At 45.1% G+C, this 20,987-nt stretch overlaps 1 protein-coding gene across 2 annotated transcripts in view; it reads left to right on the forward strand.

Moving 5' to 3' along the window:
• The first annotated feature begins 12,906 nt into the window (after positions 1–12,906).
• katnal2 (katanin p60 subunit A-like 2) overlaps positions 12,907–20,987 on the forward strand; it is a 91,179-nt gene continuing 83,098 nt past the window's right edge. For both annotated transcript variants that reach the window (XM_069923828.1, XM_069923829.1), the window contains exon 1: positions 12,907–13,032. In XM_069923828.1, coding sequence (XP_069779929.1) covers positions 12,976–13,032 — 57 coding nt within the window. In that variant the 5' untranslated portion in view covers positions 12,907–12,975. The remainder of the gene's footprint in view (positions 13,033–20,987) is intronic.

Raw genomic sequence — 20,987 nt, forward strand, 5'->3', positions numbered from 1 at the left:
TTGACTATAGTCTCCTTCCATTAATGGCATAATTTCACTTTATCCTAATTTATTTTGTAATCCAAAATTTTCCCATATTCTTCCAATTTAACATACAGTTTTGTAAAGAAGTTTCAGGTTCAGTCATATATATCAAAACAAATTTTATGCTCTTCTTGATGTACTCTAAATCCCTTTTCCAATCACTCAGAATTGATTCAGTAAGTGGTTCTCTAACTAAAATAAACCAAGATGGAGATAAAGGACATCTTTGATGTTGTCAACTAAAATGGTGCAGAATGGTGACTCCCACAGCAGCAGTTTCCCCAATACCACGGAGACCTGACACTACCACTGGGACTTATCCCTAAGCCCGCTGCAAGCGTCCCAAAGCCAGAGACTCAGCCAACAGCCCCAAGCACTCAGATTACTCCTCCAGAAGACACGTCCCACAGAGGTTCTACCAGCAGCTCCCAGTACCCGAGGGTCTGCCCTTGCTACACCTAGACCCAGAGACCACGTGGAGGCCAGGAACGACCCCCGGGGTTCCCCCTCATTACCTAAGGGACCAGAGACTGGCTTAGCCATGTGCTGTGACCAGACAGGCTGGAGCTTGACCCCAGAAATCCCGGATCCGGCACGCACTTCGGCTGCTGGCAGAGATGCTTTCTGAATTACGTGGAGGGTGCTGAGGCATTGGATAAAGAGCTATTAATGTGCTGTTAGCACAGCTGGGAGACCACCCTTACTCCCTTATACAGGATGCCAGGTCCTACCAAGAGGCAATGAGCACTTTACAGAGGCATTACAGTAAGGGGCATAGCGAACTCCACTCCCGGTATAGGTTCATGACCAGGTCACAAGAAGTAGGGGAGTCTGACAGAGACTTTATACTCTCTCTGAAAGACCTGGCGAGAGGCTGCAACTTTAAAGCAGTATCAGCTCAAGAGCATGTGGAGGACCTTATTAGGGACAGAATTGTTGCGGGCATACATACGGTCCACTGAGACGAGACTGTTGATGATATGTAATTACACCACTAGGTCACCAGGGGTCATCTCGGTGACCTTGTATATAGAGCTACAGTCTAGCCTTCCAGGTTTGTCTTGCAGAGAGACAAGATTTCTTAGTGTACATATTAGTTTATTAAAGCTGTCTTATACTCATACTGCTGTTGTGGTTATTGTCAGTACAGAGTCATTGATTGCTGGAGAGAGGAATGGTGGGGCTAGATGAGGCAGAGACTATTGAAGAACCTTTAGAAAGCACCAGGAAGGAATTAGAGGAGTACTCACAGGACCCTGGGGCAGGGACAAACGTCACACTGCTGGACTCCCTCGCCCCACGAAAAGAAAAGTATGTTGTCTTACACGAATTCACAGCAGGGTCCCAAGTGCTTTTTCTGTGGACAAAGAAAGCACCCCAGAGCCCTCTGCCCTGCCATAGAAAATGTCTGTTCCAACTGTCGAAAACGTGGGCATCATGCAAAAGTCTGCAGAAGCCCCAAGGCCACAGCCAAGGCCCATTCTCGTGCTAATGAGAGGCGGGAAAGCTCTTCTTTCTCCACAGACAAACAGAAGAAGAATGCCATGTGCAGCTGGCCATCTTGGACACAGTCTTCAGGAGATGAATGACGCCGAGTACTATCAGATGGAAGGACATGAAGGACACGCCAAACTTGCTTCCCTACGCATGAATCAGGCGAGTCCACACAATTTATCTGACACCATTGTGTGCATCAAAATTAATGTTGTGAGGGTAAATTGCTTAATAGATAGTGGAAGCACTGAAAGTTTTATTGACCAGGGGTTAGTCAACCGCCTTGCCCTCCCCACATGCCCGAGTGAGCACCAGATCCTGTTAGCAGCCAGCAGCCTTGCGGCTGAGATAAAAGAGTTTTGCAGGGTTACTCTAGAAATCCAGGGCACAAAATACGAAGGATTCAAATTACTAGTACTCCCTCACCTCTGTGCCCCGGTACTATTGGAGTTAGATTTTCAGTGCCAATTAGAAAGCATTATAATAGTGCACAACGGGCCTCAACCTTGTCGGACTCTGGCTTTACCCTACCCTTAATTTAGTCTATGTGTCGTCTGAGTCCAGCGTGTTCGTTAAATGAAGTGATAGGAGAAGGTATTCGGTTCAACAATCAGTTTATTATACAGCAAAAGAATAAAGCTTAACAGAGCTCTGGTTCAGTCGTTAGTTCATAGGTCACCTGCACAGTGAGCTATTCCCCAAGACTGACCTCTACTGTCCAGTCTCTACAGTTTATATAGCTCAACCTTATCATACAGAACGAAAGTTGGCTTCCTTTGCTAGATTATTCCTCAAGGTCAGAATATCCTGTTGTTTTGATCAGAAATCAATTCATACCCCAGATACTTCTAATTATTTCTTTGTTCTCATCTGGCCATATTCTTCTGTTCTACTCAACACCTCCTTCTGTCTTAGCCTTCTTACTGAGTTTGTTTCCATTCTCTTTGTTTCTGACAGTCTCTGTCAGGATTCTCTTTGTTCTTGTCTGGCCATCGTCCCCTGTGCTAATCAACACCTCCTTGTGCCTTAACCTTCCTACTAAATTGTTTCATACATATCCTCTCCTTTGTATTTTGGGAGCAGGCAATTCTAAACCTACTGTAATCAGCCAACTTTGCTACATACTGTGGCTGCCCCTTACTTACATTACTCTTTCCCTTCACCATGAGGTAAATATTAAATTGTTACATAGTACTCGATTCATGTATACAAACGGAATAGTTCTTCTTTGGCTTGGCTTCGCGGACGAAGATTTATGGAGGGGGTAAATGTCCACGTCAGCTGCAGGCTCGTTTGTGGCTGACAAGTCCGATGCGGGACAGGCAGACACGGTTGCAGCGGTTGCAGGGGAAAATTGGTTGGTTGGGGTTGGGTGTTGGGTTTTTCCTCCTTTGCCTTTTGTCAGTGAGGTGGGCTCTGCGGTCTTCTTCAAAGGAGGTTGCTGCCCGCCAAACTGTGAGGAGCCAAGATGCACGGTTTGAGGCGATATCAGCCCACTGGCAGTGGTCAATGTGGCAGGCACCAAGAGATTTCTTTAGGCAGTCCTTGTACCTTTTCTTTGGTGCACCTCTGTCACGGTGGCCAGTGGAGAGCTCGCCATATAACACGATCTTGGGAAGGCGATGGTCCTCCATTCTGGAGACGTGACCCACCCAGCGCAGCTGGATCTTCAGCAGCGTGGACTCGATGCTGTCGACCTCTGCCATCTCGAGTACTTCGACGTTAGGGATGAAAGCGCTCCAATGAATGTTGAGGATGGAGCGGAGACAACGCTGGTGGAAGCGTTCTAGGAGCCGTAGGTGATGCCGGTAGAGGACCCATGATTCGGAGCCGAACAGGAGTGTGGGTATGACAACGGCTCTGTATACGCTTATCTTTGTGAGGTTTTTCAGTTGGTTGTTTTTCCAGACTCTTTTGTGTAGTCTTCCAAAGGCGCTATTTGCCTTGGCGAGTCTGTTGTCTATCTCATTGTCGATCCTTGCATCTGATGAAATGGTGCAGCCGAGATAGGTAAACTGGTTGACCGTTTTGAGTTTTGTGTGCCCGATGGAGATGTGGGGGGGCTGGTAGTCATGGTGGGGAGCTGGCTGATGGAGGACTTCAGTTTTCTTCAGGCTGACTTCCAGGCCAAACATTTTGGCAGTTTCTGCAAAACAGGATGTCAAGCGCTGAAGAGCTGGCTCTGAATGGGCAACTAAAGTGGCATCGTCTGCATATATTCTACATATTTTCTATGATTAATTAACCCCTATATTCCAACAGTCCCCCTTTTGGTCTCATGAAAATGAGACCAACCACCAGTTAACTTATGGGACCAAGACCTCAGTTTTTGCAAGGACCGGCATCTCCGACCCCTTGTTATCATCATATTCCTGGAAGGGCAGTAAGGATAAATACATGCCTTGGGACCCGGTGATGGCCATCTGTGAGAATGGTCGTCAGATTAGGCATTGGAGGCAGGGAAGGATGAACGGGATCAGGAACAAAGCCAACACACCCACTCCAGCAATAATCACTGCAGTGTGGACCCATCCCCAGCTTCCTGAGAACAAATTTCCCAACCACGCACTCCCCAAGGGTCGCCAGGTCTGAACAAGGGCATGAGCTAATTTGCGAATGCTGGAAGAAATATCCTTTACTGCTTGCCCATTTTCATCAATTTTCAAAAAACAATTAGTGAGATTCAATTTTCCACACACTCCACCCTCTGTGGCTAACAAATAATCTAAAACTAAGTGATTCTGAAACACCGTGGCCCTAATCTGTTGCTGCTCTTCTGCCAACAGATCAAGGCCCGTGGCTGTATCATTCGTAATAATTTCCATTATAGCTTGAAGGTGTCGGACTCTGGCTTTACCCTACCCTCAATTTAGTCTATGTGTCATCTGAGTCCAGCGTGCTGTTGAATGAAGTTATAGGAGAAGGTATTCGGTTCAACAATCAGTTTATTACACAGCACAAGAGTAAAGCTTAACAGAGCTCAGGTTCATTCGTTAGTTCATAGGTCACCTGCTCAGTGAGCTATTCCCCAAGACTGACTCCTACTGTCCAGTCTCTTCTGTTTATATAGATCAACATTATTACACTGAACACAAGTTGGCTTTCTTTGCTAGATTCCTTGCATAAGATTTATCTCAAGCAATTTCCTGCTCTGCAGTTATCTAGGATGTAGACCTCCCATCTTAATCCTCAAGGGCAGAACATCCTGTTGTCTTGATCAGAAATCAATTCATACCCCATATATTTCTAATTATTTCTTTGTACTCATCTGGCCATAGCCTTCTGTTCTACTCAACACCTCCTTATGCCTTATCCTTCCTACTGAATTGGTTTATACATTTTCTTTGTCTCCGACATTCTCAGTCATGATACTCTTTGTTCTCGTCTGGCCATAGTCTTCTGTTCTACTCAACCCCTCCTCATGTCTTAGCATTCCTCCTAGATTGGTTCATACATTTTCTCTCTTTTGTGTTTGGAGACAGCAAATTCTGCATGTACTATACTCAGCCAACTTTGCTACGTACTGTGGCTGTTACTTAATTGCATTCCTATTTCCCTTAAACAGTCTAATTGAAGTAAATAGTAAATTGTTACATAGTACTGGATTAATGAATACATAACGAATAGTACATAGGCATATTTTCTATGATTACTTAACCCCTTGGTTCCAACATAAGCGAATAAGATGGTTCAACATATAAATCAGGGTTTGATACCTCCAGGACCCATCCTGTGCCCATGTGGCAGGTCCATAATAGGAAATAATGCACTCTGGTGGCCAGTCCTCTCCCCACTCACCAATTTTTAAATCCCTCTTCTGACGGAGCCCCTGAAATACGGGCTCCGTTAAATGATGGGAGTCTTTATGGGGCAAAAGAACAAATTGTGGTTGAATGATACCCATACAACATGTTCCCCTCCAGTCTGGTTCTAAAAATGTATATGCCATGTTCCCACAAATCCAATATAATCCCTCTGGAGCATATCCATGTGGAGAGGAATGGGCCCACAATTGTCTGAGAGAGGGAACCCCCCCTGATATGGATTATTCCCCGTACAATTCCATAAACCTTTCCCACGAGAGTCATCTCTTACAGTACTCCAGACCTTTCAAGAGCTAGGAGTAACATCACCCATAGTCCCCACATAGTGTCCATCACAGCCCCCTAAATTCTGTTGACTTCAATATAGAAATATCACTTCAAATACTGATATACAGTAGCTGTAATCAAATAGTCTCTTTAAAGGGACCCGTTCAAAAAGTTCTTAGTCCGTAGTTGCTTCACAGGTTCTCAGTCACCTCCGTTCGAATCTGTTCCAGTGTCCGTGTAGGTGGGTCCGTTGTTGTTCACTGACTCCAATGATACCACGTCTCGCCTTTTCCCAGTAGTCGAACCGCGTGGGACGTCCTCTCAACCACTCTGTAGGGCCCTGTCCACCTGGGCTCCGACCACTTTCTCTTGATCACCTTTAGCAGAACCCACTCCGTTCGGTACTTGTAACCTGTTGTGAAAAAGCTGTTACCAGAGCCGTTAGTTTATCATAATAAAGCTTATATCTCATTGGACTAACCTCTTCCTTTGTGGTATGAATCCCGGCTCCAGGTCCCGGAAACTGGTGCCCTGTTTGCAGTTCATACGGAGTAAATCCTGTCACAGAACTTACCGAACTCTTTATTGACATCAATGCCAGGGGCAGCGCGTCCACCCAATTTAATTTGGTCCGTGCCTACACTTTCCCGATCTTACCTTTTATTGTTTGGTTCATTCTCTCCACTTTTCCTTGGGATTGTGGATGATACACCGTTCCAAAGGCATGTTTCAACCCCAACATCGCTTCTACCTCCTGTAAATCTTCATTCTTAAAATTACTTCCATTATCTGACCTGATCTTCCTAGGAAACCCGTGTATAGGAATGTACTGGTTGATTAGGAACTTAATTCCCGTCTTTGCATCTTCTCTTTTGGCAGGGATTGCCTCAGGCCAACCTGTGAACACATCAACTGCTACTAAGAGGTATCGATATCCCCTTGCCCTCTCTATCATGTCCGTGTAATCAATTACAATTTCCTGCCCTGGTAACTTAGGCAACGGAAACTGTCCTTCATGAGGTTTCACAGTCGCCTTGACATTATATGTCATACATACCTTACACTCTCTGATATGATTCTGTACCAAATGCCTTATCATCTGTTTCTTCCTACAGTGGGTTAACCCATGTGCCTCCTCCAGGAGGGGTTTCATGAGTCCAGATGGTAATACTGGCCTACCGTCCATTGATCTCCACTGTCCTTGATCTTCGGTTGCCCCCCTTTCTTTCCATACCATCATTTCCTGGGGTGATGCCTGCACTTGTTCCTGAGTTATTACTCCTACCTCACAAGGTGGCAATAAGTCATGTGCCGTTCTATCTGCCTGCATCATAATAAACTGAGGGCCGTACCCTGCTGCCCTTTTTGTGGCCGTGTCTGCTTCCTGATTTCCCCGAGCTACCATCGTATCTGTTTTATCATGGCACTTACATTTAATAACTGCTAATGCCCTTGGTTTCAAGAGGGTCTCAGCCAATTTCCTAACATCCTTCTCGTGTTTAATTTGGGTCCTTGCTGCTGTTAAAAACCCACTTCTAATCCATTGACTCAGCTCAACCTGTATTGTCCCTACCACATATGCCGAATCTGTATATATATTTACCTCCTTTCCTTCTGCCCATTCTAATGCTGCTATCATTCCCTGTAGTTTGGCCAGTTGTGCTGACTCCTTTCCTCTCACTTTCCCTGTAATAATTTCTTCAAATTCTTCTGTGGTTCTCCGTACTACTGCATAGGCGGCTTTTAATCCGTCCGTGGGATGTCTGTAACAACAACCATCTGTAAATAAGGTTTCATCTGGTTCTCTCAAGGGTGAAGCCTGTAAATCAGATCTTATTTTAATATCCCTTAGAACCCTCTTTTCACAACAGTGTGGTTCTCCCTCTCCCATATTGTCTGCCATATTAATGCCTTCATGGGTAAATGTAATATTTGGAGCATTCAGGATCTTTTCCAGTCTCGTCTGCCTCAGTGACGTCATTGTAAACGCTGTCGAGCTCACAAATGCTATAATACTGTGTGTTGTTAATACCGTCAGGGCTTGTCCCATCACTATGTGTGCCACCTTTTGTAAAATCTTTGCTACCCCCACTGCATGTCTCGTGCATGGTGAGTGTCTGTCTTCAGTCGGATCTAGTGTTATACTCACATACATGAGCACACATCTTCCACCCCCTTTTTTCTGAAAAAGGACACCAACAATCGTGCTTATTCAGAAACATCCAAAAAGAAAGGGTGTCTATAATTTGGAATCGCCAAATCTATAGCGGTTGTAAGAGCTTGCTTAAGTAGAATAAAACTAATCTCAGCCTGTGCAGTCCAATCAAGTGTAGCTCCCAGATTCCTCATCCCCTCCTCATTCACCAAAGTTCGCAGTGGATGTATCAACTCACCATATGATGGGATAAACTGCCTACTATAACCTGTCAGACCAAAAAATGAAAGCATTTCCTTAACTATCTTAGGTTTTGGATGATGTAGTATCGCAGTACGATGCACAGGGGATATCCCTGTACCTTTCGAGTTTTGTGGCCTCCAAATAGGAGAGAGGCTCAGGTGCTGCCAATAAGATATCATCTATGTACTGGATCAGAACAACCCCACCTGGCCGTACTAGCCCCCCCCCCAGCTGTTAAGAAACAACACTGCAGCCTGTGTGTCCTTAGCAGAGAACCGCCTTCGCTGTTCACACACCTGACACCAGAATGCACACCAACAGTCACAAAGAGCAGGAGGTACAGCCCGAGGGATAGAGCCTTCATTAGGACAAAGGTCCGCAGGCTACTACAGGAGGGCATCATAGAGGAGAGCACCAGCCCCTGGAGAGCCCAGGTGGCTGTAGTAAAATCAGGAGAAAATATGCACATGGTAGTGGATTACAGCCAGATAATCAACTAATTTACACAACTAGATGCCTACCCCCTGCTACGCTTAGCAGACATGGTCAACAACATTGCGCAGTATAAGGTGTTCTCCACCATAGACCTGAAGGCAACCAACTGCCCATTAGAAACAGCGATCGCATTTACACGGCATTTGAGGCAGATGGCAGGCTGTATCAATTTCTGAAACTTCCCTTCGGTGTCACCAGTGGAGTGTCCCTGTTTCAGAGAGAAATGGACGGAATAGTAGATGAGTTACAACTGAAAGCGATGTTCCCCTACTTAAACAACGTGACAATCTGTGGCCACACTCAGGAGGATCATGACATGAATTTAAAACGCTTCTTGCAGGCAGCCGAGGAAAGGAACCTAACATACAACAGGGACAAATGCATCTTTAGCGCCAGGAAGTTGCCAATCCTGGGCTACATAGTGCAGAATGGGGAAATCAGCCCAGACTCCTAGACATCCCAGTGCCACATATGCTGAAAGCACTAAAAAGGTGTTTGGGACTGTTCGCTTACTACACCCAATGGGTCCCCAACTACGCCAACAGAACCCGCCCACTTATAAAAGCCTCCGTTTTCCCACTGTGCCCAGTGGCCACCAGAGTATTCAGGAACATTAGGGACCATATCGCTAAAGCTACCATGTGGTCCATAGATGAGCTGATCCCGTTTCAAGTAGAAATGGATGCATCCGATGTGGCTCTGGCAGCCACCCTAAACCAAGACGGACGACCGGTGGCCTATTTCTCACAAACCCTACAGGGATCAGAAGTAAGACACTCAGCAGTAGAGAAGGAGGTCCTAGCCAATGTGGAAGCAGTAAGGCAGTGGCGACATTATCTGGCATGCAAACACTTTACCCTCGTCACGGACCAACGGTCTGTGGCTTTTATGTTCAATAACCAGAACAGGGGGAGAAATAAGAACGACAAAATCCTGCGCTAGTAGATGGAATTGTCTACATTTAACTACAACATTCTATACTCAACGAGCCCCTGGACGCCCTGTCCAGAGGCACTTGTGCCATCCTTAACCACACGTCCCAGTTGCAGAGCCTGCATGATGAGCTGGGCCTCCTGGGGGTCGCTAGACTGTTTCACTTCATTAAAACCCAAAACCTCCCATTTTTGGTAGAGCAAGTGAGGTCAGTAAAATCTCTCACTGCCCCATCTGTGCGGAATGGAAACCGCAATTTTACCGGCCAGACACAGCCACCCTGATAAAAGCTACCAAACCTTTTGAGCACCTCAGCCTCGATTTTAAAGGCCCGCTTTCGTCAAATAATAAAAATGTCTATTTCCTAAACGTAATAGATGAATATTCCCGTTTCCCCTTCGCAATCCCGTGTTCTGATGGATCAGCAGCCACGGTTATAAAATGCCTCCAACCCATCTTCAGCATATTTGGGTACCTGAACTACATACACACAGACAGGGGTGCTGCATTCATGAGCGCAGAAGTACAGCAGTTCTGCACGAGAGAGGGATTGCTACCAGCCGCACTACAAGTTACAATCCCAGGGGAAGTGGACAAGATGAAAGGGAAAATGCCACTATCTGGAAAACGGTCCTCTTGACCTTAAAAGCAAAAGACCTGCCTGTTACTAGATGGCAAGAAGTGTTGCCAGAAACCCTACACTCTATACATTCTTTGTTGTGTCCTGCCACTAACATGACCCCACATGAACGTATCTTTTCTTTCACAAGGAAAGCCACGACGGGCTCAGTACTGCCTAAATGGATGATGACACCAGGACCTGTTCTTTTCCGGACACACTGCAGACCCCACAAAGCAGACCCGCTGGTGGATCAAGTGGACTTGAGGCACATGAACCCTCAGTACGCCTTCGTCACATTCCCAGATGGAAGAGAAGACTCGGTGGCCACCAGGGATCTCGCGCCGGCCGGATGTGTGAACGCGGAGGAAACACAGATGTCTACGGATCAACAAGGAGCGCAGCAGCAGTCACTAGAACAGTCGTCCATCGAGTCACCCCAGAGGACTCTACCACCCACCCCGGAAATCAGGACCCTGGGTATGCCCTCCCCACAAAATATCACCATCCTACACTTGATGGCAGGACCTAATCCCATACAAGAGGATCCCCAGCCCACATGGCCATCTAGTACTTCCCATTCACACACCTCCACCAAGAAAGGCCAAAAGGCAGACTGCACTCCCCACCCTTATACCACTACCGAGGAGGTAGCCATGAAGCCTGGACTTATGAACTTACAAACAAGGGAAGGAGGATGGGGGTGGAGCGGGGGGAATAACATTTTTTTAAGGGGGGGGTCAACCCGGTGACCTTGTATATAAAGCAGTCCAGAGCTACAGTCTAGCATTCCAAGTTTGTCTTGCAGAGAGACAGGACCTCTTAGTGTACATATTAGTTTATTAAAGCTGTCTTATACTCGCACTGGTGGAGTGGTTATTATCAGTACACAGATAATTGTCAATTAGTCATTACTTTAGCTTTAGGAATATTATATAATGCCCTGATCTAATTTATAAAGGTCAATCCAAATTTATCCAACACCTAAAACAAAAAGTCCCATTCCAGTTTATCAAATGCCTTTTCTGCATCTAGAGCCACTGCAACACTCAAATCTCTGTTTTTTTTGCGCTAAATGTATGATGTCTATCTCTTTTACAAAACCTGTTGTAACAGAATATAGATATGTTTTGGGGAGATAAATTGGGATAGGTTTTTTAGTGTAGGTCACATACAAACTCGTTAAAAGATATCTTATTTAAAATACTGGAGCTCTGCTAATGCTAGACTTATCAGCCCCAGAACCTATGCAGAAGCTTTAGAGAGTGCCAAAGAGACTTCACTAATTGATTGTTGTTTACAAAATGGCAACAGATGAAAGAACTTGTGGAGTCACATTCTCTCTGGAGTGGAACTTGCTGTTCTAGGAGGGTCATGTGATTTTGCAAGCAGAGAGAGTAAAATGTTTTCTCTCTGTGAGTGAGTGATTGAGTGAGAGAGAGAGATATCAGTTCTACAGTTTTACAGTCAGTAGCAGCAACTGGGACTTGAACAGTTGAAGCTGGCAAGCTTGTGGAAAACCCCATTTGGAAGATGGGTTGTGACTGCTTAGTTCAGCCTGGTCAAAGCCCTTGTGGTTCATGTGTAATGGAATATACATTTGAGAGAAACTGGTAAAATTAGAATAGGTTACATACATACACACATTTTATAACAAATCTTATTTGAAATACTGAAGAATTCATATTCCGTGAACTTTACAGAAACTATGGAGAATGCTATGCACATTCCACAAGTAGGTGCTAATTGAAATTACGTCATAAAAGCAACAAGCAGGAGTCAGGCTGGCTGGTTGGACAACTCTGCAAAGTGCTCACTCAAAGGCCAATGAGAAGTTTTGTTTACCTAAGACAACAGATGGAGCAAAGACTAACTCCTATTGTTTGCTGGAGAAGGTGGGAGGGCGGGGGTTTGCAAGTCAGAGAATCACATGGGCTTGCTAGCAGTTGGAAGATGAAGAGAGAGAGAGAGAGAGAGAACAGTCACAGCTGAAGCAAGCAGAAAAAGCTTGTTGGAACTGAAACAGAAAGCTCCAGAGTGGTGGATGGCTGGAAGTGGTATCTGTCTGATGTTTCTCTTTGAATAAGTGGAACAGAAAGGAACTCTGTGTTGACCTGAAAGAAAGAGGTTGTCATTTGGAGAACCCTGATGGGGCAAGTTTAATCAGCAAGACCTCAGTTGTGGAAATCCAGGAACAACAAATCTCTCTCTGCAAACCTCCAAAGAACCTTCCTGAGCGGTAATCATTCACCTTTCGAGCACCAAAGCCTGGTGAACTTTATACATGTTAAATTCTGCGCTCAGTATGAATTGCCTGCAAGGAGTGAACTTGGAAGAATGAGAAGTGAGATTGAACTGTGAACCAAAGAACTTTTCTTAAATTTACACACATCATACACGGGTTAATTTGGGTTAGTTAAGTTAAAGTTTGATTCTGTTTTCATATTTAAAGATGATTAAAAACAATTTGTCTTGGTGGATATCTATTGTTGCTGGGTTTTGGGGTCCTCTATTACGGTTATAGTGAAAATTTAGAATTATTTGGAACAATTAAGGATAACTTTGCAATATTACAATAGGTAAACTTAACCAGTGGATGATGGTATCAGAAACCACATTGCAGAAGGTTGGTGAGAAGCATAAGAAAATGATCTGGTATTGAATGACCCTGTAAATTCTGGAGACAGGCAGTGAGTGAACTCACGATTTCAACGGTACCATCTCAACTCCAATCTCCTCCTCCTCCCTCCCTCCCTCGTCACTGATTGGTTCGCCCAGCCCACCAAGCGCTGCGGGTGGGGGATCGCTGAGGTAGTGATTGGTTGATCAGCACGTCACTCCGCTGTGGGCGACTTTGATGTCACCTCCCCAGATCGTTCACACAAGTACTAAGGACGCGAAATAAATATCGAGAGCGAAACATGTCTTTTGAACTTTCTTATCAAACGTTAAAAACTGCGAATCAAGCGAGAGAAGCGGTAAGTTCCGACCACGGGATGTCATTCATTAATGTTTGAGACCATTGGTGATGAATGGGTTTATTTGGTTATTGTTTGAGATGATTAATTATAGCGCGGTTGGAGCATTTCTTCGCCGTGAATTGGCAAAGCCTTTGGATGAGAAACAGCACAGAAGGTATCGATCAGTAAAATCATTTAGTACTGGATAACTTTGATGAAGACTTGGCTGCTGTGGTAGGCCTGGGATCGGGCGGTTGCTATGGAAACGGCCCCAAGCCTGACTCAAAAGCGCCCCCGTGAGCAGGGGAGGAGTTACTGGTCGACTGGATCTCAGGCGGTCGACGTCATAGAAAGGCATTTTGCTCTCAGTTTCCTTGCCCGATGTATCGTTTCCACAGTCGGAGCAACACAAAACTATTAGGCAACTTAGAGAACGTAGGAACACCGTATCTGCCACAAGATTGAGAACTATACCTTTTATACCAAAGTGTTTGGCCTGGAAGTCAGCCTGAAGAAAACTGAGGTCCTCCATCAGCCAGCTCCCCACCATGACTACCAGCCCCCCCACATCTCCATCGGGCACACAAAACTCAAAACGGTCAACCAGTTTACCTATCTCGGCTGCACCATTTCATCAGATGCAAGGATCGACAACGTGATAGACAACAGACTCGCCAAGGCAAATAGCGCCTTTGGAAGACTACACAAAAGAGTCTGGAAAAACAACCAACTGAAAAACCTCACAAAGATAAGCGTATACAGAGCCGTTGTCATACCCACACTCCTGTTCGGCTCCGAATCATGGGTCCTCTACCGGCATCACCTACGGCTCCTAGAACGCTTCCACCAGCGTTGTCTCCGCTCCATCCTCAACATCCATTGGAGCGCTTTCATCCCTAACGTCGAAGTACTCGAGATGGCAGAGGTCGACAGCATCGAGTCCACGCTGCTGAAGATCCAGCTGCGCTGGGTGGGTCACGTCTCCAGAATGGAGGACCATCGCCTTCCCAAGATCGTGTTATATGGCGAGCTCTCCACTGGCCACCGTGACAGAGGTGCACCAAAGAAAAGGTACAAGGACTGCCTAAAGAAATCTCTTGGTGCCTGCCACATTGACCACCGCCAGTGGGCTGATATCGCCTCAAACTGTGCATCTTGGCGCCTCACAGTTTGGCGGGCAGCAACCTCCTTTGAAGAAGACCGCAGAGCCCACCTCACTGACAAAAGGCAAAGGAGGAAAAACCCAACACCCAACCCCAACCCACCAATTTTCCCCTGCAGCCGCTGCAACTGTGTCTGCCTGTCCCGCATCTGACTTGTCAGCCACAAACGAGCCTGCAGCTGACGTGGACTTTTACCCCTCCATAAATCTTCGTCCGCGAAGCCAAGGCAAAGATGAAGTACCTCCTAATCCCCAAGGATCAATAATGTTAGGATTCATGAAAATGTGGCTGACAAATATTGCTTTCCTGAATGAAATATTGCTTTCAGTCACCCCCTGTCTTGTGTAAACTTATACCTCTCACTTTGTTCGTTTTAGATTGGTCACAGTGTTTGAGCTACCGAAAGAAAATAGACACACACACCGAGAGCAGTTCAGATTATACAAATGTTTATTACAAATTCAAAAGCTGATTTCACACTACAATATGCAAGCCCTTCCCAACTATACTTATCAATGCTTGGACTGGTCCCAACTGCTGAAGCGAGGCCACGACTACACACTTGTAGTAGGTTGTCAGGGTGCCGGTGGCAGCTTCTCCACCTCCCCTGACCGGGACGTTGGCTGGACTTCAGAAGTTCTTTTTCTTGCTGAGAGATGTTGCCACCTCTCGGAGAGTCTCTCTCTTCAGCAGCGGGACCTTGCCTTTTATTACCCAAAAACTGCTTACCCAAGCACCTATTCCCAGCACAGCAAGAAAGATAAGCAAGCAAGCTAGCATGCTAGGTTAATTAACGAATAACATAATTTTCAGCTTATCATTTTTAATACAATGGTTTATTCTACATCAAGGCTAGGCTCTGACAGTCTGTGACCAAAACAAGCAGGAAGATTAAATGTTCTCGGTACACAGATGTCCTTTCTTCAGATAACAGCATCTCTGGCCCCTCGGTGCAATTTTGCTTATGTCTGCTGAGTCTAAAAACAATTTGGTTCTCAGCCTTGCAGAACCCAAAGCTGCAAGTTTTAAAAAAAGGTTCTCAGCTCTGCAGAACCAAGAGCTGGAAATTAAGAAAAAACAGGTTAAAAAAAATAGGTTAGAATCTTCCATTACATTTCCACCCCTTGGTCACAGGCTGTCAGATACGAGACTTGACAAGCATTTGAGTACAAAAAGAGCGTAAAAGGGAAATTAAAACTACAATAATCACAAAAACAAGCAATAATGCGAGCAACCAACGGAGAATATGGTGGCCCAACCCCCCGAACGTACCAGTTAACCATGAAAAAGGATTCCAACCAAGGCTCACATTATCCTTGTTGGCCACAATACCCAGACGCTGGAGCTCACGAACAGACTTCGAGACATGCTGAATAATAACAGAAATATTGGTTCCATTAGGAATATACGAGCAACATTCAGAACCAACAACGGCACACGTGCCACCCTGTTTTGCTAACAGAAAATCCAAGGCAATACGATTCTGCAAAGCCACTGTCCTATCGGCAGAGAGTTCATCATTAAGGTCACTAAGGCCCTGATTTACAGACAAAAGAGCAAAGGATGTCTCATTGGCAATAAAGTTCATCAGATCATATAATTTGTGAATCTCTAGGGAAATACGAATATCGCCATAACCTGGCATCAAGGCGCCAAGGACAATCTCAGCACCTGAAAGGTGACGTCTATGCCGAAGGACAATGGACCTATGCATAAGCGAGGGATGGTCCTGTAAACAGGAAATATGGTGCAGGTAGGGGACGGCATATGCTAAATAGCAGCAACCACCCCAGGTAAGGGGCAGCCAGGCATAGGCGTGAGACCCACAAACCCATTAAGTCCCGTTCACAGGGGGCTTGGAAATGAAAAGGGAATATGTCAGACAATCACTGAATCCCAGTGAATCGGCAGGTTTGGCAGGGAATTTACAAAAACAGACAGAGCCCTTCACATATTGGGAAACAATAAAATAGGGGGGTGTGATATTATGAGAGAAGGTAGAAATATGCCATCCTCGGAAAATACCCAAAATATCACTCAGATTAAAGAAACGAGCCTCCTCAGGCACAGGCTGATCAACATCAATGTAAACTCTGCCTTTGGAGGAGTCAAAATATTTCCAGGCAGCAACTTCCTTTTGGGTGAAAGGAATGGGGATCATGGGAATGCCTGTACCAGCATGCAAAGGGCCTATAGTACAAACCCAACAATCAGAAACATTTAATCGGTGAGCGTATGCATAGGAAACATGGAGAAAGGAATTGTCAGACAAATCTGAAGGAATGTTTGATGGCGAGGTAGACCACCAATCCTCCACAGAACTGGAATCCTTCCGCCACTTAGCAACAGGTGGAGCAGAGTTTTACAAGATACAAAGCGAGCACAAAAACGACCATCACAGAAGTAGGGGGAAACCTCTTCAGTTGGTCCATCTACAAACAAAATATAAGAACCGACACTGGCAATAACATATCTATATAAGCTGCACTTGAGGCGGGTGACCGAGGACTTCCTTGATGTAATGCACCAGACTGTGTCTCCCACGGGCAACTCACTTGGAACGTCCTCGTTATTACAAATCCAATTGTTGGCACCAAAGCAGCTGTTAAGACAGATCACCAGGAGCGTAAAACGGAGAACCTGGAACAAAGAAGCCTGACACATGTCACTCATGATACCGTAAGCATTCAGTGTTTAAACAGACTAAATCATCCTGTCCCTCAATAGCTACCCATCGAGTGTTACCCTGGGCAGGTGTCACTATTTCTCCTTTTACAGGAGGGCCACTACCTGGTGGTGCCACCCATACCTTTTGTCCGGCATTCTCTAGTTCAGGAGTGGGGGGCAATGATTGTTTTTCCTCTGGAATAGGCTGTAGTTCAGAAGCGTGAAGAAGTCGGTGGAAAGGTGTACCTCCTTTTAAAGGGCGATGATTCAAATTGTCAACTGCCTGCTGCAGCACATGACACCACCCCTTCAGGGTTCCTAGTGGTGTTAACAAACGAATTTGTTCATTCGTTCAACTAACCCAGCAGCCTGTGGGTAATAAGGAATATGGTGAACCCATAAAATACCGTTGGCATTTGCCCAATCACAGATTGCCTTCCCAGAGAAGTGCGAGCCATTATCAGACTGAATCTCCTCTGGAACATCATAACGAGAAATTAAATGATTTAGTCCTTGGATAGTACTAGCTTGGTCAGCCGTCTTGGTGGGAAAGGCAAAAACCAGGCCCGAAAAGGTGTCAACCATTACTAGGACGTAACGTTTACCCATATTAATGTGGCGACTAACATGGCACAACATAATGCAGTTGCAGATCAGCTTGCTACCATCAGCCGTGCTGATACCGTCCCCCTGGCTCAATGGACACGTGAACAGAGTGGTCATTTGGGGGAGAAGGGATCAGCTATGTGGGCCCAAACACATGCTTTACCCGTCCATCAGGATGATGTCCGCATGGTCGTGCGTACATGCCCAGAATGTCAACTTGTGAAGTCCCGTGTCGTTCCTCCTGGTCCTCATGGCCGAATAAAATGGGGGGGCTCGCCCAGCTGCGGTTTGGAAAATTGATTACATAGGCCCCATGCCAGACGTTCCTCACAGTGGGAATGGGTAGTTTTTCACCCTTTTAAGTTGAGATAATGAAGCATCGATTTATTAAAGGCAAATTCTGCTTGACCAATTTGATTGATTTTTATTGTTGATTATAGTGGAGTTGCTGAAGTTTTCAAATAACATGACAAATTACCACTCAAAATAATAAGAGGGTCAATGTTAGCATGGATTAAAAGTAATTTGCTCTGGGAGAGACAACATTAAGAATGTAAGAAATAGGTGTAGGGCATCTGGCATATTGAGCCTACAACACCATTCAATAAGATATGGCTGATATCAGTCAGCTGTGCCCTCACTTCTCTCCACCCTCTGTTCCCCATAACCCTAATTCCCCTGTTCTTCAAAAATCCATCTATATGCATCTCCAATGTGGCAGCCTCTACTGGTTCTTGAGCTGAAAATTCCACAGATTCACTCCTCTCTGGGAGAAGCAGTTCCTCCTTACCTCCCAAATCTACTCGGCCGAATATTGAGGCTGTGTTCTTTAGGCACCTTACAGTGGCAGATTCAGATTTATTGTCAGAGAATGTACATGACATCACATACAACCCTGAGATTTTCAGGCAGAGTTGCCACTTATTGGTAGTGGAAAAAAATGTGTACATAATGTCACATGTAAACAACTGCAATACTGTGAGGAGACGTGTGAGTCTGGGACTGGAACATCGGAACTTAGGAAGTAGGAACAGGAGTAGGCCAAAAATGGCCCATCGAGTCTGCTCCGCCATTCAATAAGATCATGGCTGATCTAATTTATGACTTAACTCCACCTACCTGCCATCTCCCCATATCCCCTAATTCCTCTATCATGTAAAAGTTTATCTAACCGAATTTTAAATATGTCTAATGAAGCAGCCTCAACCACTTCCCTGGATAGAGAATTCCAAACATTCACTTCTCTCTGGGAAAAACTATTTTTTCCTCATCTCTGTCCTAAATCTACTCCCCCGAATCTTGAGACTGTGTCCTCTCGTTTTAGTTTCCCCGGCCAGCTCAAAAAACCTTCCTACATCTATCCTATCCATACCCTTCATAATCCTATATGTTTCTATAAGATTGTGATAGTACAGATCTATCACCAATGTACATAGTGTATATAGTTACTGTATCTAGACTGTGCTTACAGCGATTGGCTGAGAGCTAAGCCACACCTATTGTCTGGGCCTTAAAGGGTTGTGTCCCTAGCCAGGTCGGATCATTCCGGACTGGTCGGCCACCTGTGAAGAGCTCCTGTCTTTTGCTAATAAAAGCCTTGGTTTTGATCAACAAGTCTTTGATTCTTTCGACGAGCTCTACAAAGATCTCCTCTCATTCTTCTGAACTCGAGCGAATACAATCCTAGACGATTTAATCTTTCATCATAAGTCAACTCCTTCATCCCAGGGATCAACCTAGTAAACCTCCTCTGGACCATCTCCAAAGCCAGTATATCCTTCCTCAAATATGGAGACCAGAACTGGACACAGGTGCGGTCTCACCAGTACCTTATACAGTTGCAACATTACCTCCCTACTCCTGAATTCAATTCCTCTAGCGATGAAGGCCAACATTCCATTTGCCTTCTTAATAACCTGCTGCACTTTTTGCAATTCATGCACAAGCACTTCCAAGTCCCTCTGAACAACAGCATGCTGTAGATTTTCACACTTTAAATAATATTCAGCTCTTTTATTTTTCTTGCCAAAGTAGATAACCTTACACTTACTAACATTGTACTCCATCTGCCAGACCTTTGCCCACTCATCCAGCTTAACTATATCCTTCTGCAGACTCTCCACATCCTCATTACAATTTGCTCTTCCACTCAATTTGATGTCATCCGCAAACTTGGCTACACCAGATTTTGACCCCTCCTCCAAGTCATCAATGTAAATGATGAACAGTTGTGGGCCTAGCACCGACCCCTGCGACACCCCACTTACCACTCTCTGCCAGCCTGAAAAACTCCCATTTATTCCGACTCTCTGCCTCCTGTCAGACAACCAATTTTCGATCCATGCCAATAGACTTCCTTGGACTCCACTTTCCTGTAACTTACTGATAAGTCTCTTGTGCAGCACCTTATCAAACGCTTTCTGGAAATTCAAATACACAACATCAACCTGTTCCCCTCTATCCACCGCACCCATTATATCCTCAAGAATCCTAACAAGTTTGTCAAACAAGATCTTCCCTTTCTAAAACCATGCTGCTTCTGCCTGATTGAACCCTTATGTTCCAAAAGTTTCACTATTTCATCTTTAATGACGACTTCAAGCATTTTTCCAACTACAGATGTCAAGCTAATTGGCCGATAGTTTCCAGTCTTCTGCCTACATCCCTTCTTAAGAAGTGGCGTGACATTTGCTGTCTTCCAGTCTGCTGGGACCTGCCCAGAATCCAAGGAATTTTGGTGTATGACCACCAATGCATCAACTATAACTTTTGCCATTTCCTTCAGAACCCTTGGATGCATATCATCAGGACCAGGTGATTTGTCTGGCTTTAGTCCCATTAGTTTCTCCATCATTACTTCCTTTGTAACAACTATTTTATCAAGGCCCTCCCCAACATTCGCATCCTTAACTCCGCACTTGGGCATACTGGACGTGTCTTCCACCGTGAAGACTGACACAAAATATTTGTTCAATGCCTCGGCCATTTCCTCATTTTTTGCTACGAGTTTTCCTTTCTCATCCTCCAAGGGTCCTATGTTAACTCTGGCCACCCTCTTCTGTTTTATATATTTATAAAATTTTTTGCTTTCTGTTTTTATATTTTGTGCCAATTTACTTTCATAATCCTTTTTCCCATTTCTTATTACCCACTTTGTAACCCTTTATTGTCTCTTAAAGTTATCCCAATCTTCCAGTTTCCCACTGCTCTTTGCAGCTTTGTACACCTGCACCTTCAATTTTATACTCTCGTTTATTTCCTTTGTTAACCACGGTTGATTTTTCCCTGGTTGGCCACTGGGAAGTCGCTGTGGTTGCAGATAGAGAGGAGGTGCACAATGAAGCGATCTCCCAATCTAGGACCAATTTCTATGATGTAGCGAATGCCATAAAGGGAGCACTGGATGCAGTAAACAAGTCCTGTGGATATAAAAGTGAAAAGTGCTTCATTTGATGCCACCACCAGATACATTTTTCCTTCTCCTCTCTTGACTTTCCACAGGAACCCCTCTCTCTGTGATTCCCTCATGCACCTTAC

Source organism: Narcine bancroftii, chromosome 3 (genome assembly GCF_036971445.1).
Source record: "Narcine bancroftii isolate sNarBan1 chromosome 3, sNarBan1.hap1, whole genome shotgun sequence".
Lineage (NCBI taxonomy): Eukaryota > Metazoa > Chordata > Chondrichthyes > Torpediniformes > Narcinidae > Narcine > Narcine bancroftii.